Genomic DNA, 22,575 nt, shown 5'->3' with positions numbered 1-22,575 from the left:
TTCACCAGGCAGTCTGTGTTTAGACTTAACACAGGGGTAATGAGGAATACATTGCAACGTTCCCAGCGCTAAAACAAGCATGAAAAGCATTAGCAGCCAGTCGCAGCTTGGCACATCATTACAAACGCATCCTCATTCCCCAGGATCAGCATTTAAACCAAGCTTTTAGAGTCGACGCAGCCTCTGCAACTGTGACCAAGCGTATTACAAGACTACACAGTGTTTCAGTGAGAAAAAACAGCTAAAGGAAGTGGATTTGTTTGAGAACGGAAACACGGTGGATTAATCTGCATTTTTGAGAAAGCTAGGTACACAATACTTTCGGATAAACAAGGGTGGGGTGTTTTTGTGAACTTCGAATGCCTGTAACTGAAATGAAATGTTTTTTTTGGAGGTGTCAGACCTGAAAACATTTTCCGAACAACTCTAGATTAGAATGCCGCATGCGTTCTGCAGGAAGTTTTGTGCACCAGAAGATCTCCGGGCTTGTTGTCGCAGAGGGCACGTCAACCCTCGGCTTATGGAAAACACGCACAACAAGACAGAGATAGAGTGAGAGAGCGAGAGCATAACCCTTATCAAGCAGACAGGAGTCGGCTGCCACGAAAAACAAAGGACAAACAGTTTAAGCTGAACAAACAAACAGAGCTGATTGGCCGGTGGTCTGCGCAGCCTGTGCAAAGATAGGGCCCCACTCTCGACAGCAAAATATTGACACCATATCTGTTATGTAAGTGTGTTTAGGACATAGGGGTCTGATGAGGGGCCAGGCCACTCATGAATAGAAAGCGTTGCTCCAGGCACGGATTTCATAAACAAGACGTGCGCTGGGGACATAACAGCCCCGCAGCGGGCCTGCGTTGAGCGCCACACGCACGTCAGTATGAATGACAGCTGAACACGTTAAAGGTCCATTTGGACACACAACGGCAGTAGGTCAGTCTGTGGACAGTGTACCAACCTCTGTTGTGAGGAGGTTGACTGACACAAGGGTGGAACAGACCGCCTTTTATCAAAGGTCATCCATAGCTGTGATCTGTGTTAGTGCACTAGTGAACCAGGGCTTATCGAGGTGGCTGGACAGCCTTGTTGAGATCCAAATACTGAGGCTGCATTTGCCTCTATGGAGACAAACTGAGTTCAAATTAGTAGCCAGGAAATGTTACATATTTATTATTTTTTTTAAGTGAACACTCCGAACAACCCCTTTAACGCGAACAAAACGCCATTATTAGATGGCATGTATTAGTGATTATTAGTTCAGTGATTAGTGATGATTCAATTGTTATATACAGTTATCATCATATTACAAAAAAGGTTAATAAATTAATATAATTTAAAGGGACAGTTGAAAAATGAAAATTCAAGCCATCCTAGGTGTACATGACTATCCTCTTTCAAACGAACACATTCTGAGTTATTATTAAATATCATGGCTCTTACAAGCTTTATAATGGTAGTGAATGGATTTCAAAGAAAAAAGAAGCAAAGCAATGGGTTTTTGTAAGAATAATATCAATATTTAAAACTTCATAAACTAAAGTAGTGATGGTAAAGTGATTAACAAGCTCTATTTTTAGAATAATTATTAATAACAATAACAACAACAACAATAATAATAATCATCACAATCGTCATCTAATCACTAATTTAATATTTAGAATATAATTTTAATATTAATAAAATAATGTCCAACTCACAAAAAAAGAGTGATAATGAAAAGTGGAGAACTTAATAATATGATCTAAAAAAAAAAAAAAAAAAAAAAAATATATGATCTAAATCGACTGTTAGGCCAGAGACTGTGAATGCAAAGATAATTTAGTTATTTTTCCACTTACTTTACTTTTTAGCCCACTAATTAGTAGATCTTGTCGCTTTCATTTGGACTTAATTATAAATAAGAGATTTAGATTTAATTATAAATAACATGCATGTATATCTTCCTGTGTTTTGTTGCTTGTTTTATTCTTGAACTTTTTTTCTTCCATTTCTGGTTAACTAAAGGAAAAGTCTGCCTATCCACCATGTGTGTTTGTAACAAATAAATGACTTTGACTTGTGCGGTCTGAGTTTAGTTCTTTAAAAAGGACTCAAGTGGGAAAACACCCCAAGACACAACATGTCCAGTAAGGATGAGCAGTGTACGCGCAGCATCCATTCCAGCAGCCGACACAAATAAAAAATGAGGAGAGGAGAGGGAGTGAGAGAGAGAGAGAGAGAGAGAGAGAGATCTCAGTTATTGTGGATACAGACACAGAGTGTTTTTCCTCAGCCAAACGCCATACCTCTCAGACAAGAGAAAAGGATGTGGGAATAATGAGTGTTTTTATGTATGACTCAATAAATCAGCGGTGTGTGCAGCTCGCGGGCCGGTCCGTGGAGACGCTCCTCAGCTGCAGGGCCAAGCGCGAGCTAACCGGCAGAACAATGGGCTTCTGTGAGCTGCGCTCTCTCTTTTTCTCCTTTCATTCCTTCTCCAGCTTTTTCCTCTCAATCTCTCGTACGCAGTTCCCATCTTTCCTCGCTCTGTGCCTCACATCTCCATCTCCCTTGCTCGCTTCTTGTTTATTGATTTTCTAGATTAAGGATCCCATGGAGAGGGATTGTAACACACAACCATAAAATTATTTTGGGGTGTGCTTATTTGCTTTCCCCTTGCATCTATTTGGCCTGTGTCTGTAGACAATTATGCTTCCCCAGCCCAGTCTCAGGTGCTAATAATGAAGGACAAATAGAATCATATGTGTAAACTTCCCCTTCTGATGAAAATTTATATTAACTTTCTGCCACTGTAAACACAGAGGCATAGCCCAGCCCTCCCTGGTGAATTTGAGATGAATTCGCTCATTTCTACCCCAGAAAGCCGGGCATTTATGGGAGGGAGAGAGAGAAAACAGAGATCTGCTTCATTGTGTAACCTCACACTTATTTTTTCAAGTGCGAGGAGACAAAACATGAGTCTGTCCGACCCATCAGGGTTAGTGTGTATGCGCAGACAACAGCGATGTGCGTGTTTGCCCGTGTTGTGTGTGTGTGAACGCACAGTCCTCGTTGAGGAAACAGTGCCAGCAATAACAGGCCAAACAGAGTCGGCTTCCACCGTTCACTGCAACCACAAACATTCATACGCTTCCCGCCTCCTGCAGACATCGTTATGGATGGTTCTCGCAAATCCACGCCGCACTTTTGCACTGGACCACATATAATAGTTTACAGTATCGCCAGCAACCTGTGGAGGGAATTAGACGGCAGGGGCCCCGTACTGAAAACAACATCTGTATCCCATAGAAATCCAGCAAAACGTACTGAGAAGAGCGAGAGAATTTCCACTCAAATTAGTTGCTTTTGCTAAGACGAACATTACTATTACTATCAATCATATTTAGAGTGATTTGAACAAATACTTAACCCTAGTTTTAAACTTTAGCATACAACCGTTTATGAATGATATTTAAAATAATGAAGCTTGTCGAAGAGAGGTGTGCTATTCAGGGCTCAACAAAGAGGATTTTTCTACTCGGGCCAGTTGAGATTTCTACTTGCGCTGCCAACATTTCAGTTTCCTTAACAAATGTTATAAATTAATTCATTAATTTTAATTCGCAATAATAGCTGAAAATAAACAAAAGTGTAATTATACAGGTAAAACCACAACAGCAATAAGTTCATAAACACTTTTGTTGGGAAATAGTGGCATAAATGGCAAACAGGATTGTATAAATTGATAACCAAGCTGACAAGTTGAAGCTGGCAAGCAGAATTCATATTTAAATATCACAAAACCAAATGTTTAAGTTTGCAAATGCATATATGATCAAAGAAATTAAGATACGTACATCGGCCAAGGTTCAAGGCACCCTTATTATTGAGCTATGCCATTTCTTGTACTTTGGATTCAAAATTTTTACTGGTCGACAACAAATTTTGTGGAAAACGAGTCATATCCATGGATGAGAATATCCTCATATAGGATCTTTCAACCTGAGCTACAAAGAAACCACCCTAGTATCATGGCAGTATAATTTGAGTAAAATGTGGTATCATCTAATCTCATGCAATTCATTTTAAAGATGCTTAAACGTCATAAAGAGGTTTCACAGATCAGTTCGGAAACCAAGTGCCTCTCCTCCTCTATATCTCTCTGGGAGCTAAGACATTGTTTCTGCACATCTCTGTCTGGTTTCTTTGCTTATGAAATTTGATCTCTCCCTGCTTCTCAACGGCTGGCTTTGGTAAAGCCCTTGCTTTCAACTGTTGTATATCATCTGGGTTTAGATAAGGTGACTCTACTGGGCCTTTTATCTGCTTTCCTTACAAAGCCTCGACCAAGAAAGAAGACTGCTTTTCACTTATACCATCAACACGTGCAAACTAGTGCAGGTCAGCGAATGAAATAAAGGAAGAGTGAGGCGGCGAACGAGTCCCTGCTGCCTAGCGTGTGCTCGATGCACTTGGCTTCTTTTTCAAGTGATTATGATCCATCTCTTTTTCGCAGTTCCACGCCACTGAGCGTCACACGGTCGGAGGAATACCTCTTTATAAATGTTGCATTAAGGGGTGAGAGAGAGCACACTCCACACTTTATTTAGAGTGAGGCCACAAGAAAAAAGAAGGAAAAGAGTAGCACAGAGCTTTTCTCAGAGTGAGCGAATGGACTTGTACTCCTTGTTGTTGACAAGAACTTATTAAGAGGCTCAGACAGCAGAGTACACAGCTAGAGGCGAAGTGTAGACTCTGCAGAAGGGAAGAGAGACACCAATCTCCCAGTCCCATTGACAAAAGAAGTGTTTATGTAGGGTGTCAATAGCAATACACACATTTGCAATGAAAAACAAACTGTACGGGTCTCACACGGACACATATGTACCCCTAGGTAGGAAATTATTGCAGTTGACTGAGCAGGTGGTAAACTATAACATTATAGGCCCTTTCATACGCAACACAAGTGTTTTTTGCTAGTTTCAGCCCAACACAGTTATTATTTTCACGTGCAGCGCCTCGTTGTTTAAATAGCAAATGCACTAGCACCCATCTGTTCACCCATGGGGGTGCTGGTCTGAAAACGAATTGTGTTCAGGGGCATTGTTGGCGCATTGCTATTTTGAGGGCACTGAAAATGACTGTGCCATTGACCAACAAAAACCTGGTCTAAAGTCAATGGCGCAGTATTTATTTATTTTAATTTAAAAGGCATGTTGGTAATATGTGCCTATAGGCGGGTACACAATGTGTGTACACTCTGCTCAGCAGCACACAAACATTTTTAAACATTAAAAATAAAGGATTCCTCTCTGGAGAAGGCCACGGTGCAAGCGCAACTGGCTTTTAAAGGGAATGGGAGATGAGACTGATTGGTTTATTGCACATTATACCCAAAACTCACCCATGACTCATTAAGAGACTAGGTACAACCCTTTTGGACTATGTGCCTGCCGCGCTGACCATTTTTTCCATGGTTTAACTAACAAAAGAAGATTCGGACATGCCTTAAGTGCACCTGTGCCATGCGCTTCAGACCATGCGCTTACAACGTTAAAATAGGTCTCTATGAGTAAAAGAGACAATACTGTGCTTATGGTATCTATTTAAAACAAACAAACAAACAAACAAACAAATAAGTATAAAGACAGACTCAAACTTACATTGCCCACATTAGCACCACTGCAATGGACTTAACATTATAATAATTTACAAAAACAACAACAAATAATAATAATAATAATAACAATATTATATTTCATTATATGTAACATATAATTTAATTATGAAATAAGAAAGAAAGAAATACTCAAATTTTCATTGCCCACATGAGCAAAACTTAATGCATTCAACTGGAAAAATATTCCTAAATTAAGTAAATAATGTCTCTTTTGTTCTAAAAATTGAAACCATTTTCTTTTAGATGTATGTTTAGGATTAGTCTGTAATAATCAGAACTACACTAAAAAATGGTGGGTTAAAAACAACCCAAGTTTGGTTTAAAATGGACAAACCCTGAGAAATGGGTTGTTTTAACCCAGTGATTTGATTAAATGTTTGTCCATCGTGCTGGGTAATTTTATTTAACTCAACTATTGTTTTTAAGCCAGCATTTTTTTGAGTGTAGCTTCACATAAAAACAAGGGAGAGGTAGGTAATTGTGTGCATGTATATATTCCCTGTTCACCCTCCTGGCAGCAATATGAAAGTCAATAGTACATGTCTGAGCATGTGTGTGTGGTCCATGGTGAGCTCTTATACACTGGTACCCACAAGGTTGACTGGCCCCTTTGTGACCTTCAACATAAAGCACAAACCTTTGATTACCGTGCAACTAACCAGTAACCACAAATGTCGTGTTGTAGAACAATATGTGGTTTCTACTCCCACTGAAAAAACATGCTAAAGGAAGCTCAAAAATGGTGCTCCAGCTTTATCGCTTTTCAATAGTGCAGGAAAAATGATCACCGCAAAATGGAATCGGGTTACAAGAGCATGAGCCACTCCAGGTGAAGACAAACTATTGTTTTCAGTCCATTTACCTGAGTGCTCAACTGTCATTAGTTTGCGATGGGCCGGTAGTCCATTCAGCCTGGGTGATGGATCTTCCCGGCCCATCTCAATGAGCGTCGGGCTGTGCCGCAGATCAGTGGAGTTAATAGTGTTACATCTAGCTGGTGGTGGGCCAATGCATCTCCGTCAATCCTCCCCGCTGATGGAGCACTGGGGCCCCGGGCCCTCCTGGCTATGTGTGCCAGCGATCTGCGGCGTTTGTCTTGTGAATATTCCAATTACAGTGCATGCCTGACCTTTTGAGTGAGCTGAGCTGGGGTAGAGTTATCTTCCCTCCTGACACACAGCGCCTATCAGTCAACGTTTCAGCGGGAGAGAAAGAGAGAGACAGATCTGTTCTTCAGGCTGATTACAAAAAGCTTTGGATTGTTACACATAGCCCTAGATGTGCGGCGATTAAGATGCATTCAATGCGCAGATAAACATACGTGTTCACTCAAACACGTCCGCTCTGTGTATCCACATGCCATGTATCTGCTATAATCAGCTGGCTAACTGCCTGACTACACTCGCTCCCGTAAACAAACCCTGTGACGGGCCTATATGCCATTTTACGTGGTTTATTTCACAAACCTAGCGTGAACAAAGTCATACTTTTGTAGTTCCCTCACCCTCCCAACAGCTAATCTACATCTTTCATTGAATCAAGAATGGAAATGGCCAAGAAATGCTTCTTTTTCAATTTCATGCTGAGGTAGCTCAACTTAGTGGATGTAATTTCTCCTAACAAGAAAATTCATCACAATGTCGTTCACTTAGTTCGACCATGAGAGAAATCCCCCTCCTTCTTTCGCTTTCCCCCCCTTATTCTACGCTTTGATGAACATCCCTAAAGCATCACTACTTCCTCCATAACATTTTTGACCATAACTAGACAATTAAGCCAAAGTTAAAAACAAACAAGTGACTGTGATCTACATAAAAAAAAAAAAAAAAATTAAATGTAAGAATGTGTGTGCTTGGCAACGTAAACCACAAATAATAATAATATAATGTATACAAGATGAAGTATAAACTGAAAAAGTTTGGTGTATGTTGAAACCATTTTTTACTGAAATTTGTAGTAAATTTCACAAATAATTACAAATAAATTACAAGAAACACACTGAATTAAAAATGAAACTCTGAATTAGAAAAAAATGAAATAGTATTTTCTTGTAATACGTAATGTAATTTGTAATAATGTAACTTGTAATGCCTACTCCATTAATCTTTGTTTTATATACTACTTCAAAAAGGATTTATCCAGTGTATCACATATAATTACATAACAGAGTTCTGGATATAAAATATGACTGAATGAACCAAGTATCAAAATAGGCAACACTTGCACAACCAAAATCATGCAGTTAAGCTAATGAACTAAAATACTTGGCCTCATGATCTAATCATAATACTGTTGCTGATGTTTTATAAAAGCTCTCTAACACCACTTAATTGTGGTAAAATAATCACTGCAACATAGCTAATTACTTCCTTAAACTTATTTTGCTCAGAGAACCACAGTCAAACAGAGTCAAGTACCCAATGTCGCCACACAACTGAGGAAATACCTAGTGGGCAAATTCATGCATCAAATAACTTCTGGTAAATACCTCTAGCAATAACAATCACATTTCAATTGAAATGGAGTAGCATTGAAAGATTTGAGCATGAAAGCAATATCAGCTTAGCGTCAAATCAAGCATGAAGCCTCGCACACAACCTTAATTCATGTTTTGCATACGACAACAGCATTTCCTTATCGCTGCGTTCACTCAATCCCTCTCACACACAATGTGCCGTATGTCGCCAGTTCCTGCTCTTTGCACGTGCTAACGTTCCCAACTGTTCTCTGGCTTGAGATGGAGATGTTCGGGCCTAAATGACAGCGACAGAGAGGGGATACAGCATCTATCCTACACTTTAAAGATAAAAAATGTACCCGGACGAGCCCCCAGAAATAACACCCACTGAGAAAGCCTGCAAGCCGAGGCTAAGTGACACATGCGTGCATTTGAAAAGCCTCTTGTGTATTTGCGAGCTGAGGCCGGGCTTATTTACAGCATTTGTTGAAAAGCCCTGAAGAGCCGCAAGCTGAGAGGGTCTCTTACATATGTATTCAGTCTGGGGGCAGTGAGCTATGAGCCAGGCCAGACACCACTCATATGATCTCACTCTCGCTTGCACTCTTTCAGCATTATGGAATTCAAATATTCAAGTGGAAGAGTGGCAACATCTGACTACCTTGTGCATAGTAAATAGAAAGAGGGAGAGAGGAAGGAACGGGGAGAGAGAACAGCTCTGGCAATCGTAGCCCTCAACTCCTTAACCAGATTTACATCATTTTAATATTTGTTCCGGAAAACCTTCACATACAAACATCCCCAGGCAGGCGTTTCACAGGCTGATTTGTTACTATTCATGGATAAACCGGAGAGAAACTGTAATACTAGACATGCTTGTTAAATTCACAAGGCTCCAAAGCTGCCTTCTAGAAAATCCTGCCTCTTGGTTGTCAGCTTAAGATGCCGGGCATCTGCATATGTGAGCTTTTTAAGCTCTGTTAAATGGTTTGTGGTGTCATAGGCTGTCAGAGATACTGGGAGGATGAGTTTCAGGATGCTCCAGTTTCCTCACCATGTTTTTATTGCGTTTGAGTTCAAGGCAACTCTAAAAGATTCCTTGCTCTGGGAGCCTTTCTCTGAATCACCTGCCTCAAGAAATACAATGTTCGGTTCACTGCTCTGCTCACCACACAAGATTTGGGCAACGAACTACACTACCCATAAGCACCTGCTCCACATTCTTTAAATAGTTTTTTGATGGTGTAATCCACAGTGAAAGTACGTCACTTTTGTCTCTGGCGGAGGCTTCTGCCCTGAGGGCCATTATAGATTTCAGTGTCGTTAATTTCCGCAGGTAGGGCTGTTAGGAAACATCAAAACAGCAGGAAATGAGATGTGAAGTGGTCATTGATCTTGACCGACCGACTGCTGGAGTTTTATTTACACACAGAGGTTAAATGTAATTGCTAAACACAAGCGGCTGGTCAGAGTTGTGGCCTAATGGTTAGCCCCTGTGCTAACACATTGAGCCATGGTGCCCAGTTGGGGTCAAGGAGAGTCTGAATCTGGGAAATGTCATTTCTTAATAACCCACTCGCCCCCAACCTTCTCCACTATTGATTCAATAAAGTGGTATTAAATTAAATTTAAAAAATATATAAATAGTACACTAACAAGTACATGAGTATTTATAAATGTTACAAAAACTCTATAGAAAAATGTAGAATAAACTATTATGCATATAAAGTATAAAATAAAATGTATAAAAAAGTGTACAAAAGAATAAAATAAGCATATAAAATGTAGTGTATATATATATATATATATATATATATATATATATATATATATATATATTATATATATATATATATATATATATATATATAGCACTGGTAAATGGGAACCTTTGCAGTACATAAACATTTGTTACATAAAATCTCCCTTGTTGATTAAATGTGCAGGCGTGGCTTATATCATTTATAACTCTAAGGCGTGTGTGTTTCACCTGTGCACATCTTTGACCTGTGTTTCGCCCCCATGACGCTACTAGGGCCTCCCAAGCATGAGCAATGTTCATGAGTGTTTGTTTCCAGCAGATTTCACTCTGTTCCTTTCTCTCTCTATCCCTCCTCCTCATCCTGTCCCTCGCTCAATCTCTCTTTCAAAGCCACGGATTGACATTTCGCCCGGTCTCTGGAGAGGCCGATGGGAAATGGAGTTACTACTGCAGGCGCACTGTAAATTCCATACAGCCACATGTTATGTGGCCTAAACACAAGTGACCACTCCAGGATCTGAGCTCTGTGGCGATAATAGAATAATGCCTGCTGTCGTCTGGGGAGGAACCAAGCATGCACATCAGTCACGGCGAGGCTTATATCTTGCAGTGTCATCGCGAGAGGCAGCACGCCTCTATATGTCAAAGCTCAACGTCTACAATGTGCGCTGATAGTGAAATGGTAACCGTAAAATACAACAGCAAACCATCGAGAGTGCATAAAACACATTTTACTTTGTTTCTAGCACTGATCTTTTTGAGAGCTTTATGAAAGGTGGCTCTGGTGAAACAGTATGTGTGTGTGTGTGTGTGTTATTTACACACTGTAGTGGAGGAGTCTCGGGCCGGTGTGATAAAGCTAATGAGCTTCTTTGTGCTGGAGTGTAAATGAGACAGTCACCTCGCTTTCGCTATCTGCACAGAAGAGACTCCAGGGGTGATTACTGCTTTAAATTATGCTCAAGGGCAAAGCGCTATTTGCATCAGAGGGGCTTTTATTTGGCTGATGAGCGGCGAAAGCCGTCATCACCCTGCCTGAAGATGTTGCACTCGCAGCTCCCGGTGGACGGCGGGGGAGACAGAAGCGAGACTGGCTGTTTGTGTGGCGTCTCCGCGTTACTTTGTTACTTTCCCCTCCTGAATGACAGTCAATGGACCCCTAGAGACGCCTCCTCCCACCTCTTCTGAACGCATGCATGTGTGTTAATGTGTTTGTGGGGTGATGATGGAGTCAGACTCATTGAATATCAATTAGCACACTGTTTTTTCCTCTGTTATGCTTCTGTTTATGGTCTATTGCAGGTTATTTTCCAGGTGTTTTCTTCATTTTCGCAAAGATTTTTGTGCAAATGCAAGTAAATAAGTGCGAAATAAGTCCTATTTAGATAATTTGTTCTCCATGGACACCCTCTCCCTCCTCCCCAAGTGGCTTCCTCAACTGCGATACTACCTCCAATTTCATTTGCTCTTACACCTGAAGAAGACGGGGAAAATATGGCTGACACTGGCTGTCAGGCGTCTCATCTTAAATTCTCCTCAAGCTAAAATGTCGGGTTAATTGCTGTCATTTTTACACCGGGCCAGCGACTTACACACCGCTTCCTGTAACAATTGCTGTTAGTGGTGGGAAAAAAATATAAAATGAACAGTTCTGGACATGACATTCGTAAATGCATATGGAAGTGTGGCTAATAAAAAGCGCAGAAACCATATTGAGGGTTAAACAACAGAAATCCAGCAAGACCCAATGAAAATATGTTTTATAAACTACTGTAGAATTTATAATCGAATTCTGATGAATGGAGGCGGTGGATTTTAAAATTACTGATGCTCCACAGAGTTCTTCCTCTCCAGACAGGAAGTTCATTTGCAGACTATGGCTAACTACACTATAAATCCATACAATCACAGATTATTAAACCAGAGCAATCATCTAGAGGCTCCATTATATCACATCACATTATCTACAGATCAATGCAAACCTTCTTGTATACATGCACTGCTATTAATATAACAACATTAAAAGCTCCTTTAACAACAGCCTACAATCAATGAAGTCCATGTTCTTGGCAATCATTCTTGTCACAAACAGCGCTGCTATACTTCTTGCATAAAAAAAAAGGTTCTGGCAAAACAAAAATTAGCCACAACACACTATAAAAGCTCATGCTCAAATGTGCAAGGTCTTTATTTAGTGCCTTAATCAATGATAGAAAATGAAGGGAAAATAAATAATCATAAATAAATAATCATGTTTTTTCCTTAGTAAGAAAGTTTAAAAATACACAAAAATATTACTAACAATAACTAATAATTATTTTTAATTGGACTCTTTCATTTTTCTCTATCTAACTCACACACACACATCTAGGTGGTTATTAGGCAGATGTGTAGGAATTCTCTGACTGTGGCGTGTGTAAGAGGGAACTGTGCAGGAAGTGTGTGAAGTTAACAGCACCTGGCCTCCCTTTAAAAAGCCTCCCGAGGCCTGTTAGCTGGCCCACTCATTTCAATGTGTCTGTCTGCACTCTCTCGCTCGCTCTCTGTAAGTGAAACATTGTCACTCTCTCCACTGTCTCTATGGCACTTATCTCTCCTCTCTTCACTCTTTCTGCTTACACTGCCCTTTTCTTCCACTCTTAGTGCAGATTATCTAAAGACAGATAACACAAAAAATATTCAAGTAATATTCAGCTATACAGGAATAATACTACTAATAATATTAATACTATTAATCATTATTATAAATGAACTATTAAATAATTATTGTAAAAATGTTATTTGTTATTGTTATACTATTTATGACTATTAGCTATTGTTAGACTAAAAATAAGTGACAACAACCATAACATACAAATTAAATTTTACAATGTAATAATGCTATTTGTTATTGTTAAACTATTTATGACTATTAGCTATTGTTAAACTAACAATAAGTAATAATAAAAATAATCATAACAATAAAAATAAACAACCTTAATACTTATGGTTAGGTGTTTTTTTTGCAATGCTGTATCTAATTTAATAATGCAATATAAAAGCTATTTAAAAATATGACAAAAATCGTAGAAATAACAATGATTATTTGAAAAATAGTATTGGATAAAATATTACTACTATAACTACTATTACTAGTAATAATAATAATACTACTGGTTAGATGCTTATGTATTTTATTGGCAACACAAGACAAATTTGAATCTACAATTTATTTTATAGTCAATAATTTATATTTATTTACTTTTATTTTATTTTAGAATAAATAATTTATATACATTAAATACAACAAATAATTCATTGTATATTTGTATACTGTACTTTTATATTATAACATTACTATTTTTATATTTTCTAATTGTTTACAGTAATATAAACAAAATATTTTATATAAAACATCTATTTTTACATTCATTATAAATTACAATAAGTAATTCATATTAACAATGCATTACTTTTTAATATTTCAATCTGTTTATATTTATCATGATAACAAATTAATATGTATTCATTTTTAATATACACATTTAAACTTATTAGTATAAAACTAAAATTGAGATGTTCATTTCAACACTATTTCATAGGTTTAATGATAATAAACAATCTACTAACAATTCACAAATATGAACAAACTGTAATAAATAATGGCTTTGTTTACAAAAACACTTTTGAAGAGCATACCGTTAACCACCAAACACTGACCTCTGTCTCACACGCGGTGAAGTGTGCAGGTTAAAACAGAAGTCAGTAATGAGAAAGCGGGGGGGTTGACCCCAATCAGACACGTGTGTGAGACACAGAGAGAGTGAGAGAGACGGCCAGTGTGATGATGAATGGGAGGAGAGGCCGTGAGTTGGGGGTGCTGTTGTAATCACCAGCTGGAGAGGGTGGCCAGGGAGGGGGGTGTTCGTTCGGAGAGGCCCACAAAGAGCCGCAGGACACACTTCACTCTGCTACACTGATCCTGTCTTACCCACAGGCTCATGGGCTGCTTTCAGCTGCTGTCACCAGAACTGAGCCACACACACACATATAATAAAAAGAGCTGTCATTTAATGGCTATAAACTTCAAGATGAAGCAAGGAAAAAACACGCTTTATTTAAATACTCAAAAAAATAAATTAGAAGTATAATTTAGAAATATAAAAAATATGTTTTTAAACTTTTTATTTGTGTCATTTTAAGCATTTTATGGTGCATAAACAGTCACAAAGTGTTTAAAAAGTGTTTAAATCCTTGAAAATGATGCAAATAATGACTGAGGAATCACAAATTCTGTTTTCACAGACACATACTCACATCCAGTGACACACTTGTGAGTGAATAAGTGAACACACACTCCACACCGCCCGCAGACTATCCCTGAGCTCAGCCTGACCTCACGCTGCTCTTCTGGTGAGCTGTCAAACCCATCATTCACTGCGCCGAGATACGAGCATATACACACGCAACATTTCTGCTTTTAAAAGTCAAAATAATCAAGCACACAGCCCCTATGCATACACTGACATAAATACAACATGCACTGGTCAGTTGAGGCTTCTGGAGTGAACGAGGTTTCCTAGCAGCCCATAAAGTGTGCTGAAGTCAAATGAGGAGGCCCTCTAGTGGTCACAAACAAAGACACATGAGCAAAGCTCCGTACTTCACACCCATCACACACACAAAACATACATGCACGGCCTCAGCCGGCACACTTCTGCACAGAATCACCAACACACCTCCAAAACAAGTCAAAAACCACAGCCACAAAACTAAAAATGACAACCGAAAACTAACCTTAAATAAACACCACACTAAATAAGCACTAAAATGCAAAAAAACAATAAAAGTCCAGTTCCTGTCTAAATGTACACAACTGAAGGTTGTCAGTCAAATAGCTGCCTGCTGAGTCTTGTGTGAAGCCAGCGAGAGAGAGACAGAGGAAGAGAGAGGGAGGGAGGGAGAGAGAGACAGAGCGCGGCGGATGACAACGGACGGGGGGGAGAGAGACGCAACTTACCTGCTGTTGTTGCAGATGCAGCAGCTCGACTGCGCTTACTTCACTGCTCGTCTCCCCACTTGATCTTCCATCTCTACTGCCAGCATCTAATTGGCTGCTTAGGCTGCTCATTCCATTTTGACTCATTGAACTGTTGCTTATTGTCTCATTGGCCGACTCCTGCATCATGACTTAATACCTAGAAGTGATTAAGAGGCACCGGTTAAGGCTCTTGTTACAATCCCCTTTAGTTGCCTCCTAAAAAAAGGGGGGTTAAAAGAGAAAAAGAAAAAATGGGGGGCGAGAAAGAAAAAAAAAAGCTTTCCATTATCAACCCCTGCTCCCTTTGCAAATTAAAGCATTTAACGGGGGGAGGGGGTGGAATTATGCATTCACTGTGTAAATGAAGCAATACAAAGAGATGCACGTTTCTTCCTGCCTTTTATTTTTGATTTTTCATCATATTATTTCACTTTTTTTAATTGCATTTTTTATTTGCCTATTGACCATCACACACAGATAAACATCACATGGTGTTTAAAAATAAATCCAAGTAACTTCAATACTGTGTGAATGATTTCAAAAGGAACATGTTTGAAATATAACATGTAAGAGAAACAGCCTTTTTTCCCCCTGTTCGAATGTCTTAAAATATCCCCGTTGCGTCTCGACTGAACGGAGTTGCTTAATGACGCACAGCTAATCATGCAAAATTAAAATTTGGTACAGGAGGTGAGGGGAGAAGAGGGGGAATTACAAATCACATGCTTCTGTACTGTGATGAACGATATAATGGTCTTTTCTTTTAGCTGAAGCAAAATAAAATTTGCCTGCTAGTCAAATGAGGAGAGGGGAAAAAAAAACTTATGTCACATATAGGGTAGTTCTTTCCCTCCCTTTTATTTTAATCACATACTCAAATATTCATTATTTCCGTATATTTAGCAGCGTCCGCCGAGCACAATTAAAATTCAAACACCAAATTCAAACAGAACAAAAATCGCACACGTCAATTTTTACCCTGGCAAATAAATGAAAAGATATTAAATTAATTTTCTCTGGCATCTATTAGAAATGAAAACAGGGGATAGTGGTGGATGCAAAAAAAAAAAAAAAAATCTTTCACGAATATCACTAATGATTGTGCTAAAAACAGCATAAATTATGCATATTACCTCTTCTCTGGTAATAAATGTTTTATCATTTTCCCTGCATAAATGTTGTGTATGTTCACAGGAACCCTGCCAAGATCTGTGGAGATCCCTGCAATAAATAAATGAATCGTCCGACCCAACAAACGCAATTCAAGGTGTGTTCTGCATAGCTAATATACCCACAAGAGCCTTAATACACACACAGACACACAATCTCCTCCGTCATTCACATATTCATCGAACCCCCCCTCCTCTCTTCCCCTTACAAATTTTGTTTCTCTCAGAAAATGACGACGGGCCATCTCATATTTCAGCGCATTCAAACATAAACAATATTAATTACGCTAATGGCGAGCATGCACAATAAAATATCCCTAATCTCGTGTAATGTTTAGAGGGGACTCGTTTTTCCAGCAACACTTTCATTTATTTCCCTGACAGCTCTGCCATCCTTCTTTCCACAGATTAAACACATCAATTTTGTCACCTGCTACGTACGGACAATTAGCAGCGATCTTTGAACGAGAGCGTACAGTAACTCGACAGCCGAGCCATGGAAAAAAAAAAAAAGAAGAACACTGCTAATCAAACGCACGACACAACAAAGACATAGTCTTCTAATCCACGGCTGCTTTTCAGATCAGAAAATGACATTTTAACGGCTCGGCTTGTGTTTTATGAGAAACAAGCAGCAAAAGGATTTTTTTTTTTTTTACATTTATTTAAAAAGTAAACCACCTAACCAACATGCACTGGTCAAAAAACAACTTGGGAACAAACAAAAGTGCTTAAAGATTAACAGACCAAGAGAAAGAAGGAGGGAGAGAGAGAGAGACACACACAGTGTGAGGGCTGACGAATCTCTCCTGAAGAAACACAAAGCTGCCGTAGAGATTAGGCGACTAATAAGTATTCAAATTAGGCATAAATTTTACATGCCCCATGTTTAAAATATTCAGAGAAGGGCCTCTTGATTGCCTTACGCGAATTTTATGAACAACGTAATGGAGTGTTTTTTAATGCCACAATGAAGGAGACTAAAAAGTGAGGGATGAGTTTAGGACACTGTTCCTACTCCAACCTGGAAAAAAAAAAGCTAATTAAAATTACATTTCGCATCACTGTAATCCCAGTTTATGCTCTGGAAATTCAAATATGATTTCAATGAAAAGACAAACTGATTATTTCCGGAATTAAACACACGTTTTTAACTAACTAAAGAACAGATGACATTTTGATGTAATATCTGAAAAATAAAGAAGAGAAAAAGAAAGACTTTTTTCCTTTCAATTTGGTTTTGGGTTAAATGACGTGGAATACTGATCCTGTCATTATAGAAACACACATTATTAACACTGTATCCTCTAAATCCACATGATCCACAACTGGCGTGTAGGTGTCTAACTGAACGTAATGCTCATGCAGATGTATGCAAAGTGTATTCAGAGAGATCAGGTGCTGCTTTAACCTTAATGACAGCGGTGAGATAAATTAATTAGCCATCTGAAGGCAGCATCCAAATCTGCCAATTACAATGTCAATTAGAAACACATCCTCGCTCGCGATCATTTCCACGCGATGGAGCGGACGTGAGGAGGGGGGGGGGGGGGTTTATGTGTCTGAATGACACTGAGTGAAGGAGAGTCTAGTACGGTACTGTACCGCCTGAGAGAGATGGACAGAGTGAAAGAGAGAGAGAGAGGGAAGAAAACCAGCACCCAAAGTCTGTCTTTGTTCAAGTCTATTGTAGGACGTCTTTGACCCTTGAGGCCGACCGCTGTCACTATAACACGCTGATTTTTCCTAAAAACCCACTGGGGTTGAAGGTTCGTGCTATTGGAAAAACATTTACAGCCCTCGCTATAGTACTAGTGTGGAAAGGCTCCGGTCCATTTGACACCGGAAAAATTGGACAAGTCCTAAAACACATTTCAGTGAGTCACTGTGATAAACACAGAGCTTGTGGGCCGTTATTACCCATATCATCTTGATAACAGTCATAATCTAAAGGAAAAATCTGTGCTGGTGTGTATTCAGGAAGGTTGATAAAAACCAAATCACTCCATTTCTGGAATGAAAGATGTTATTTGGATCTGTTTCTTCTCTCGCTGTGTTTTTTTTTTTTTTGTGCTTTAAACACTGTAACAGTACCACGCGTGCGGTTCCTTTCTGGCTGTGTAAATGTTTGCCCTCGAATCGTAGGCTGTGCAAATCTGTCCTTTCCATCAGGTGAAAAATCCCAGACAGGATCCTGACAACGCATTCAAGGGCTACGCCTGTGATTTCGGGTGGGTGGGTTTAGCAAAGAAAGGTGTGCCACAAATATAGCCCAGATGTTTCTCATATACACACACACTCATCATGAAGGAGTAAAGTTACTCATGCTCGTTTGAGCTGATCTGATTTTACAACCGCAAATGTTGCCTCATTATCAAATGTAGCACCCTTCTTATCGGAGCTCGGATATCACAATTCTGAGTTCTCCATCTTCTAAAGCGCTCGGAAACCGCGGGATATGTTTTATACAAGTCGCTGAAAAGGGGCACCGGAGGCTGCAACTGTGACATTAACACATGCTCACACACACACACACACTCACAGAAATCATCCACTTTTGCCGAGACACACTTCATTTTTCCCCTCCCGTGGAAACCGGCGGCCCTCTCCCCTGATAGGACGCGCAGAACAGACCTGAAAAAGAGCTTGATGATTATTTCAGGGAGGCATCGGAAACGCAGACTCTGTGATCCAAGAAGCCTAGTCATTATCAGTGCATTGCTCAGGTGCCCGGAATCCTAACATTGCAAGGAAGGGTGAAAAAAGACGGGAAAAAAAAAAAAAATACTAAAAATTACATTTCACAGTCTGCTAGCTTCACCCGCTCTGATTCAGTTAAGATATGGATACCATTTAAAATAATCACAAATTCTGTGCTTCACTGAAATTAATTCATCATTGCCATAAGTTACAATGCATACAAAATAAAGTAGCAAGGCGCTCCACTATTCTCCAATATTAAACAGTTGGGAATGCTTAATAAATCAAAATGCCAGATTTAAAAAAATATGATGCAAAGTTTGAATTTCATCCCGTGCATTTATACTACACATGAAATGGAAAATACGATAATTAAAAATGCCAATGAATACCTACTGTAAAAAAAATGCGAGCTTAAAGTTAAACAACGCATGCCAGCAGTCCTTTTTGGCTCTTAGGGGTCACCGTACCCCATTAATGACTCTCCTCTAAACCTGAATGTAATATTACAGTCCCCCCCCTTCAGATAGAGGGATTTCAAAGTGATTCACAATGGACGAGATTACAGAGTAAAAAGAGCATGAGGGAAATCATATTTATACCACGAGTTCAAAAATGAAAAGGGAGGATGAATACATCGCTTTTCAGGATTAATAGTATGCAAAGTAACCGAATCAAGTGTTGTTATCAGTGGTAAAATGAGAACACATTCAAGAAAAAAAAAAAAAAAAAAATCAATTCATCGTTTCACTCTCAATAAATAGACCGTCTGTGATTCGATTCATTCAGCGTTCAATGTTCAGAACTTAATTCTGGGCTATTTACATTAAAAGAAGGAGAAAAGGAGAGGAAGTTGAAAGAAAGACAAAAAAAGCACAGAGACTGAGGGACAAAAGAACACTGTAATAAATCCTGGAGAAGCTCTGAAATAAAACCAAATCTTTGAGAAATACAAACATACACAATTCATAAATGCTAAACATGTTGTGACCTACAAAGCTGGAGTTTCGGTGTAAAAAAAAAAAATCAGAGTGAGTGTTTCAAGTATTTCCATTTGATTTGAATTTTACCCAGCAAGCACCTCCCTCTCGGACGAAAGCAGCTCCAAAAGTGGGTGACTAGACAGTGACGCTGGTATCTCATCAAGCAGTCCCTGTGCTTGCATTTTGGGTAATTTCTTTAATTAACTCAGCCCACCTAATCACCAGTAATTGACCTATAAAAGTAGGAGGCACCATTGTCTGCTCCAATCATCTTTAGCAGGAGGAGACAGTCTCTTCCTCACTCTCTTTCTCACTATTTACCTGCCTCAAAATGCATATTTAATTTCATTTCGTGCCGCAATTATCTTTTGTGACACCGGCTGTGTGTGGGACGAGATTAAAAGCCTTGGGGTGGAGGGGGCAAGCGCGCTCGCCCCTGCCCAGGACACGCGGCCGCGTTAACGACCGGGACGGCCCTGGTGCCGCCACACAGACACGCAGCCGCGGAGAGACATAGCTCATGGTGACGTTTCCACTTATTTGAGGCTGATTAGGGTCATTATGTCCCCCTGCTCTGATTTATGTTGTCATTCTTTCGGGCCGGTCCTGCATCGATAGATCTTAATGAATTGGTAAATAAGGGTGAAGATTACACTTGACAACACCGCAACATTTCTCATTCATACCCGACAAGATTTATGTAACCAATTAGGGTGGTAACAGGCGAGATTGGTCGAGAGAAAAATAATCTTTCCCGAGGAAAATTACCCTGAGTCTAAAACCTCGACAAAATAGATAATGGGCAGTCTTTAAGGGAGACTTAGTCACAGAGCGAGAGCCTGGGCTGAAGGGTTCTCAGAAGTGCATTTAAAGAGGGAAGCGGCTCTTGTAGGACTTTCAAATTGATTTTTTTTTTTTTTTCTTAAAAATTCAACCACACTACTGCAGGAACTCAAGCACACGCACAGCAAATGCACACACACACTCACACTCACACACACTAACTAATCAGCCACCATCTGCATGTCCAAACCAGAGGCCATGAAATCAATGGATTAAAAATTAACCTCTCGCCAACAAAGAAGCACTTTGATGTGCAAATGCGAACTCAAGGAGGTAGATTGCAAACTAGTACAATGCACATAAAAAAAAATACAAATCAATCGTTTCTCCATGACTTCACTGTGTGATGATGCCTCGACTGAAGAAATCCATTTGCATTTTTTAATAGTCTGGTATTTCAATTATTTAATTTACATCTGTGCGGTGTGAGTAACCAGTCGACTCATTTCGCATTAAAATATCAGATAAAAAAAGGCTGATCATCAATGAGCGCAGACAGGCCGAGGAGGACCCGGAGGGACGTGGGAGAACAGAGGAAGAAAAACGAGAGTGATGCTGGCGTCGTCTCATCCAGCTTCCCCCTTCAAGCACATGCAAATAAGGCTGTGATGCTTAACTGCATCATTTATGGGGATAATAGCGGCATCATCATTACGGGACTCAAATTAAATTACATCACAATTAGCATAACAAAGTGATTGGTTAAACTTTCAAAACAAATACCCGCCTCGGCTAATGAGCGGTGTTAATTGGCATGGGCTCTTTCTATAAAAAAAAAAAAAAAAATGGAGGTAAACATATGTTTCGATTAAATAATTTTTGAATTTCATATTTTTTTGTTTTGGTTGTTTTCTTTTTATTTATTTTTTGAGAGGGTGTAAAAGGAGGCATGCAAAAAAGTTCACCAAGGGATTTGCATTAAAAAGAAAACCCAAATAAGCAGCATTTAATTTTATCACACTAAACAAGCTATTACACTCAGACTCAGGAGAACAATGTAAATTATCCATCTAATTCTCCATATGTACTAATCATGCAGCTCATTATGCATCAGGGTATTAAATTATAAAGACGACAACGTCCACATTCCAGCACAAAGCCATATAAAAACTTAATAATATGCTCACAATAGCCCAATAGTGAGCGTCGCTCACCCTTATGAATATTTAAGTAAACAAATTGTCTGCCCGCCTTTGCTAGGGATAATTAGTACTCGAGGGCTAATCATTTTACTGACCCCACCTCCAAAATGGGACAGGCTCGTTGAAGTTTTAAGTTGAAGACTCTTTCAAAAAAAAAAAAAGAAAAAAAAAAAAAGTACAACTAATTACTATTTTACAATGATTAGCCTGCTAAAAATTACAATAGCTGTTCACAAAATTATTTAATTACTAATACACAGAAAATAAAACAATAAAAGGCACTCAAATGATTTAATTTCCCATCAGCACACTTTAAACTCCACAAACACTTCACTTAAAATCACCTACTAGGCAAAGTCAAAGCACACTGTTCTTCGGCACGAGAAACACACACACTCACACACGCTTAACGGCACGCGCGCACACACCCGCACAAAACCACATTCATTATCGTCATTGCCATTATCACCAGCAATTAACCCATAGATGAAAGCAGCCCACAAACCAAGCTGGAGAACGCCATAAGCCTTAAGGAATGACAGCGAACTGAAAAGACCCGACGGATGGATGAAAGTAGGAAAGCATGGATGGATGGATAGAGGAAAAGGTGGCTTTATTACCTGCAGGTGAGCGGTGTGGGACGGCAGGCTGGAGAGGGTGTTTCGCGGAGAGTCGGGCGTCACGGGGAAGAGCGTGCGATTATCAGTGTCATCACTCCAACTGTGTTTATACAGACTCGCATCATAAACAAGCGCCTCTTTGGCCCCGTCCCTCACGCGTCGCTCATGCATACTTAAATCGGCAGTGCACCCATTAAAAAAAACGACCCCTATCTC

At 39.4% G+C, this 22,575-nt stretch overlaps 1 protein-coding gene across 9 annotated transcripts in view; it reads right to left on the bottom strand.

Annotated features, from left to right (window-relative positions):
* Window positions 1-22,575, bottom strand: part of foxp2 (forkhead box P2) — a 113,384-nt gene that overhangs the window by 46,610 nt on the left and 44,199 nt on the right. For 7 of the 9 annotated variants that reach the window (XM_067391646.1, XM_067391645.1, XM_067391644.1 and 4 more), the window contains one exon: window positions 14,882-15,059. The exons of 1 other annotated variant lie outside the window; for it this stretch is intronic. In XM_067391646.1, the coding sequence (XP_067247747.1) occupies window positions 14,882-15,049 (168 nt within the window). In that variant the 5' untranslated portion in view covers window positions 15,050-15,059. Of the gene's footprint in view, window positions 1-14,881; window positions 15,060-22,359; window positions 22,437-22,575 lie in introns of those variants that run through there. One more of the 9 variants, XM_067391647.1, reaches the window with a different exon arrangement.

This window comes from Chanodichthys erythropterus, chromosome 8, assembly GCF_024489055.1.
Source record: "Chanodichthys erythropterus isolate Z2021 chromosome 8, ASM2448905v1, whole genome shotgun sequence".
Lineage (NCBI taxonomy): Eukaryota > Metazoa > Chordata > Actinopteri > Cypriniformes > Xenocyprididae > Chanodichthys > Chanodichthys erythropterus.
The sequence above is the reverse complement of the archived record's forward strand: the minus strand, read 5'-3'. Positions and strand labels throughout refer to the sequence as shown.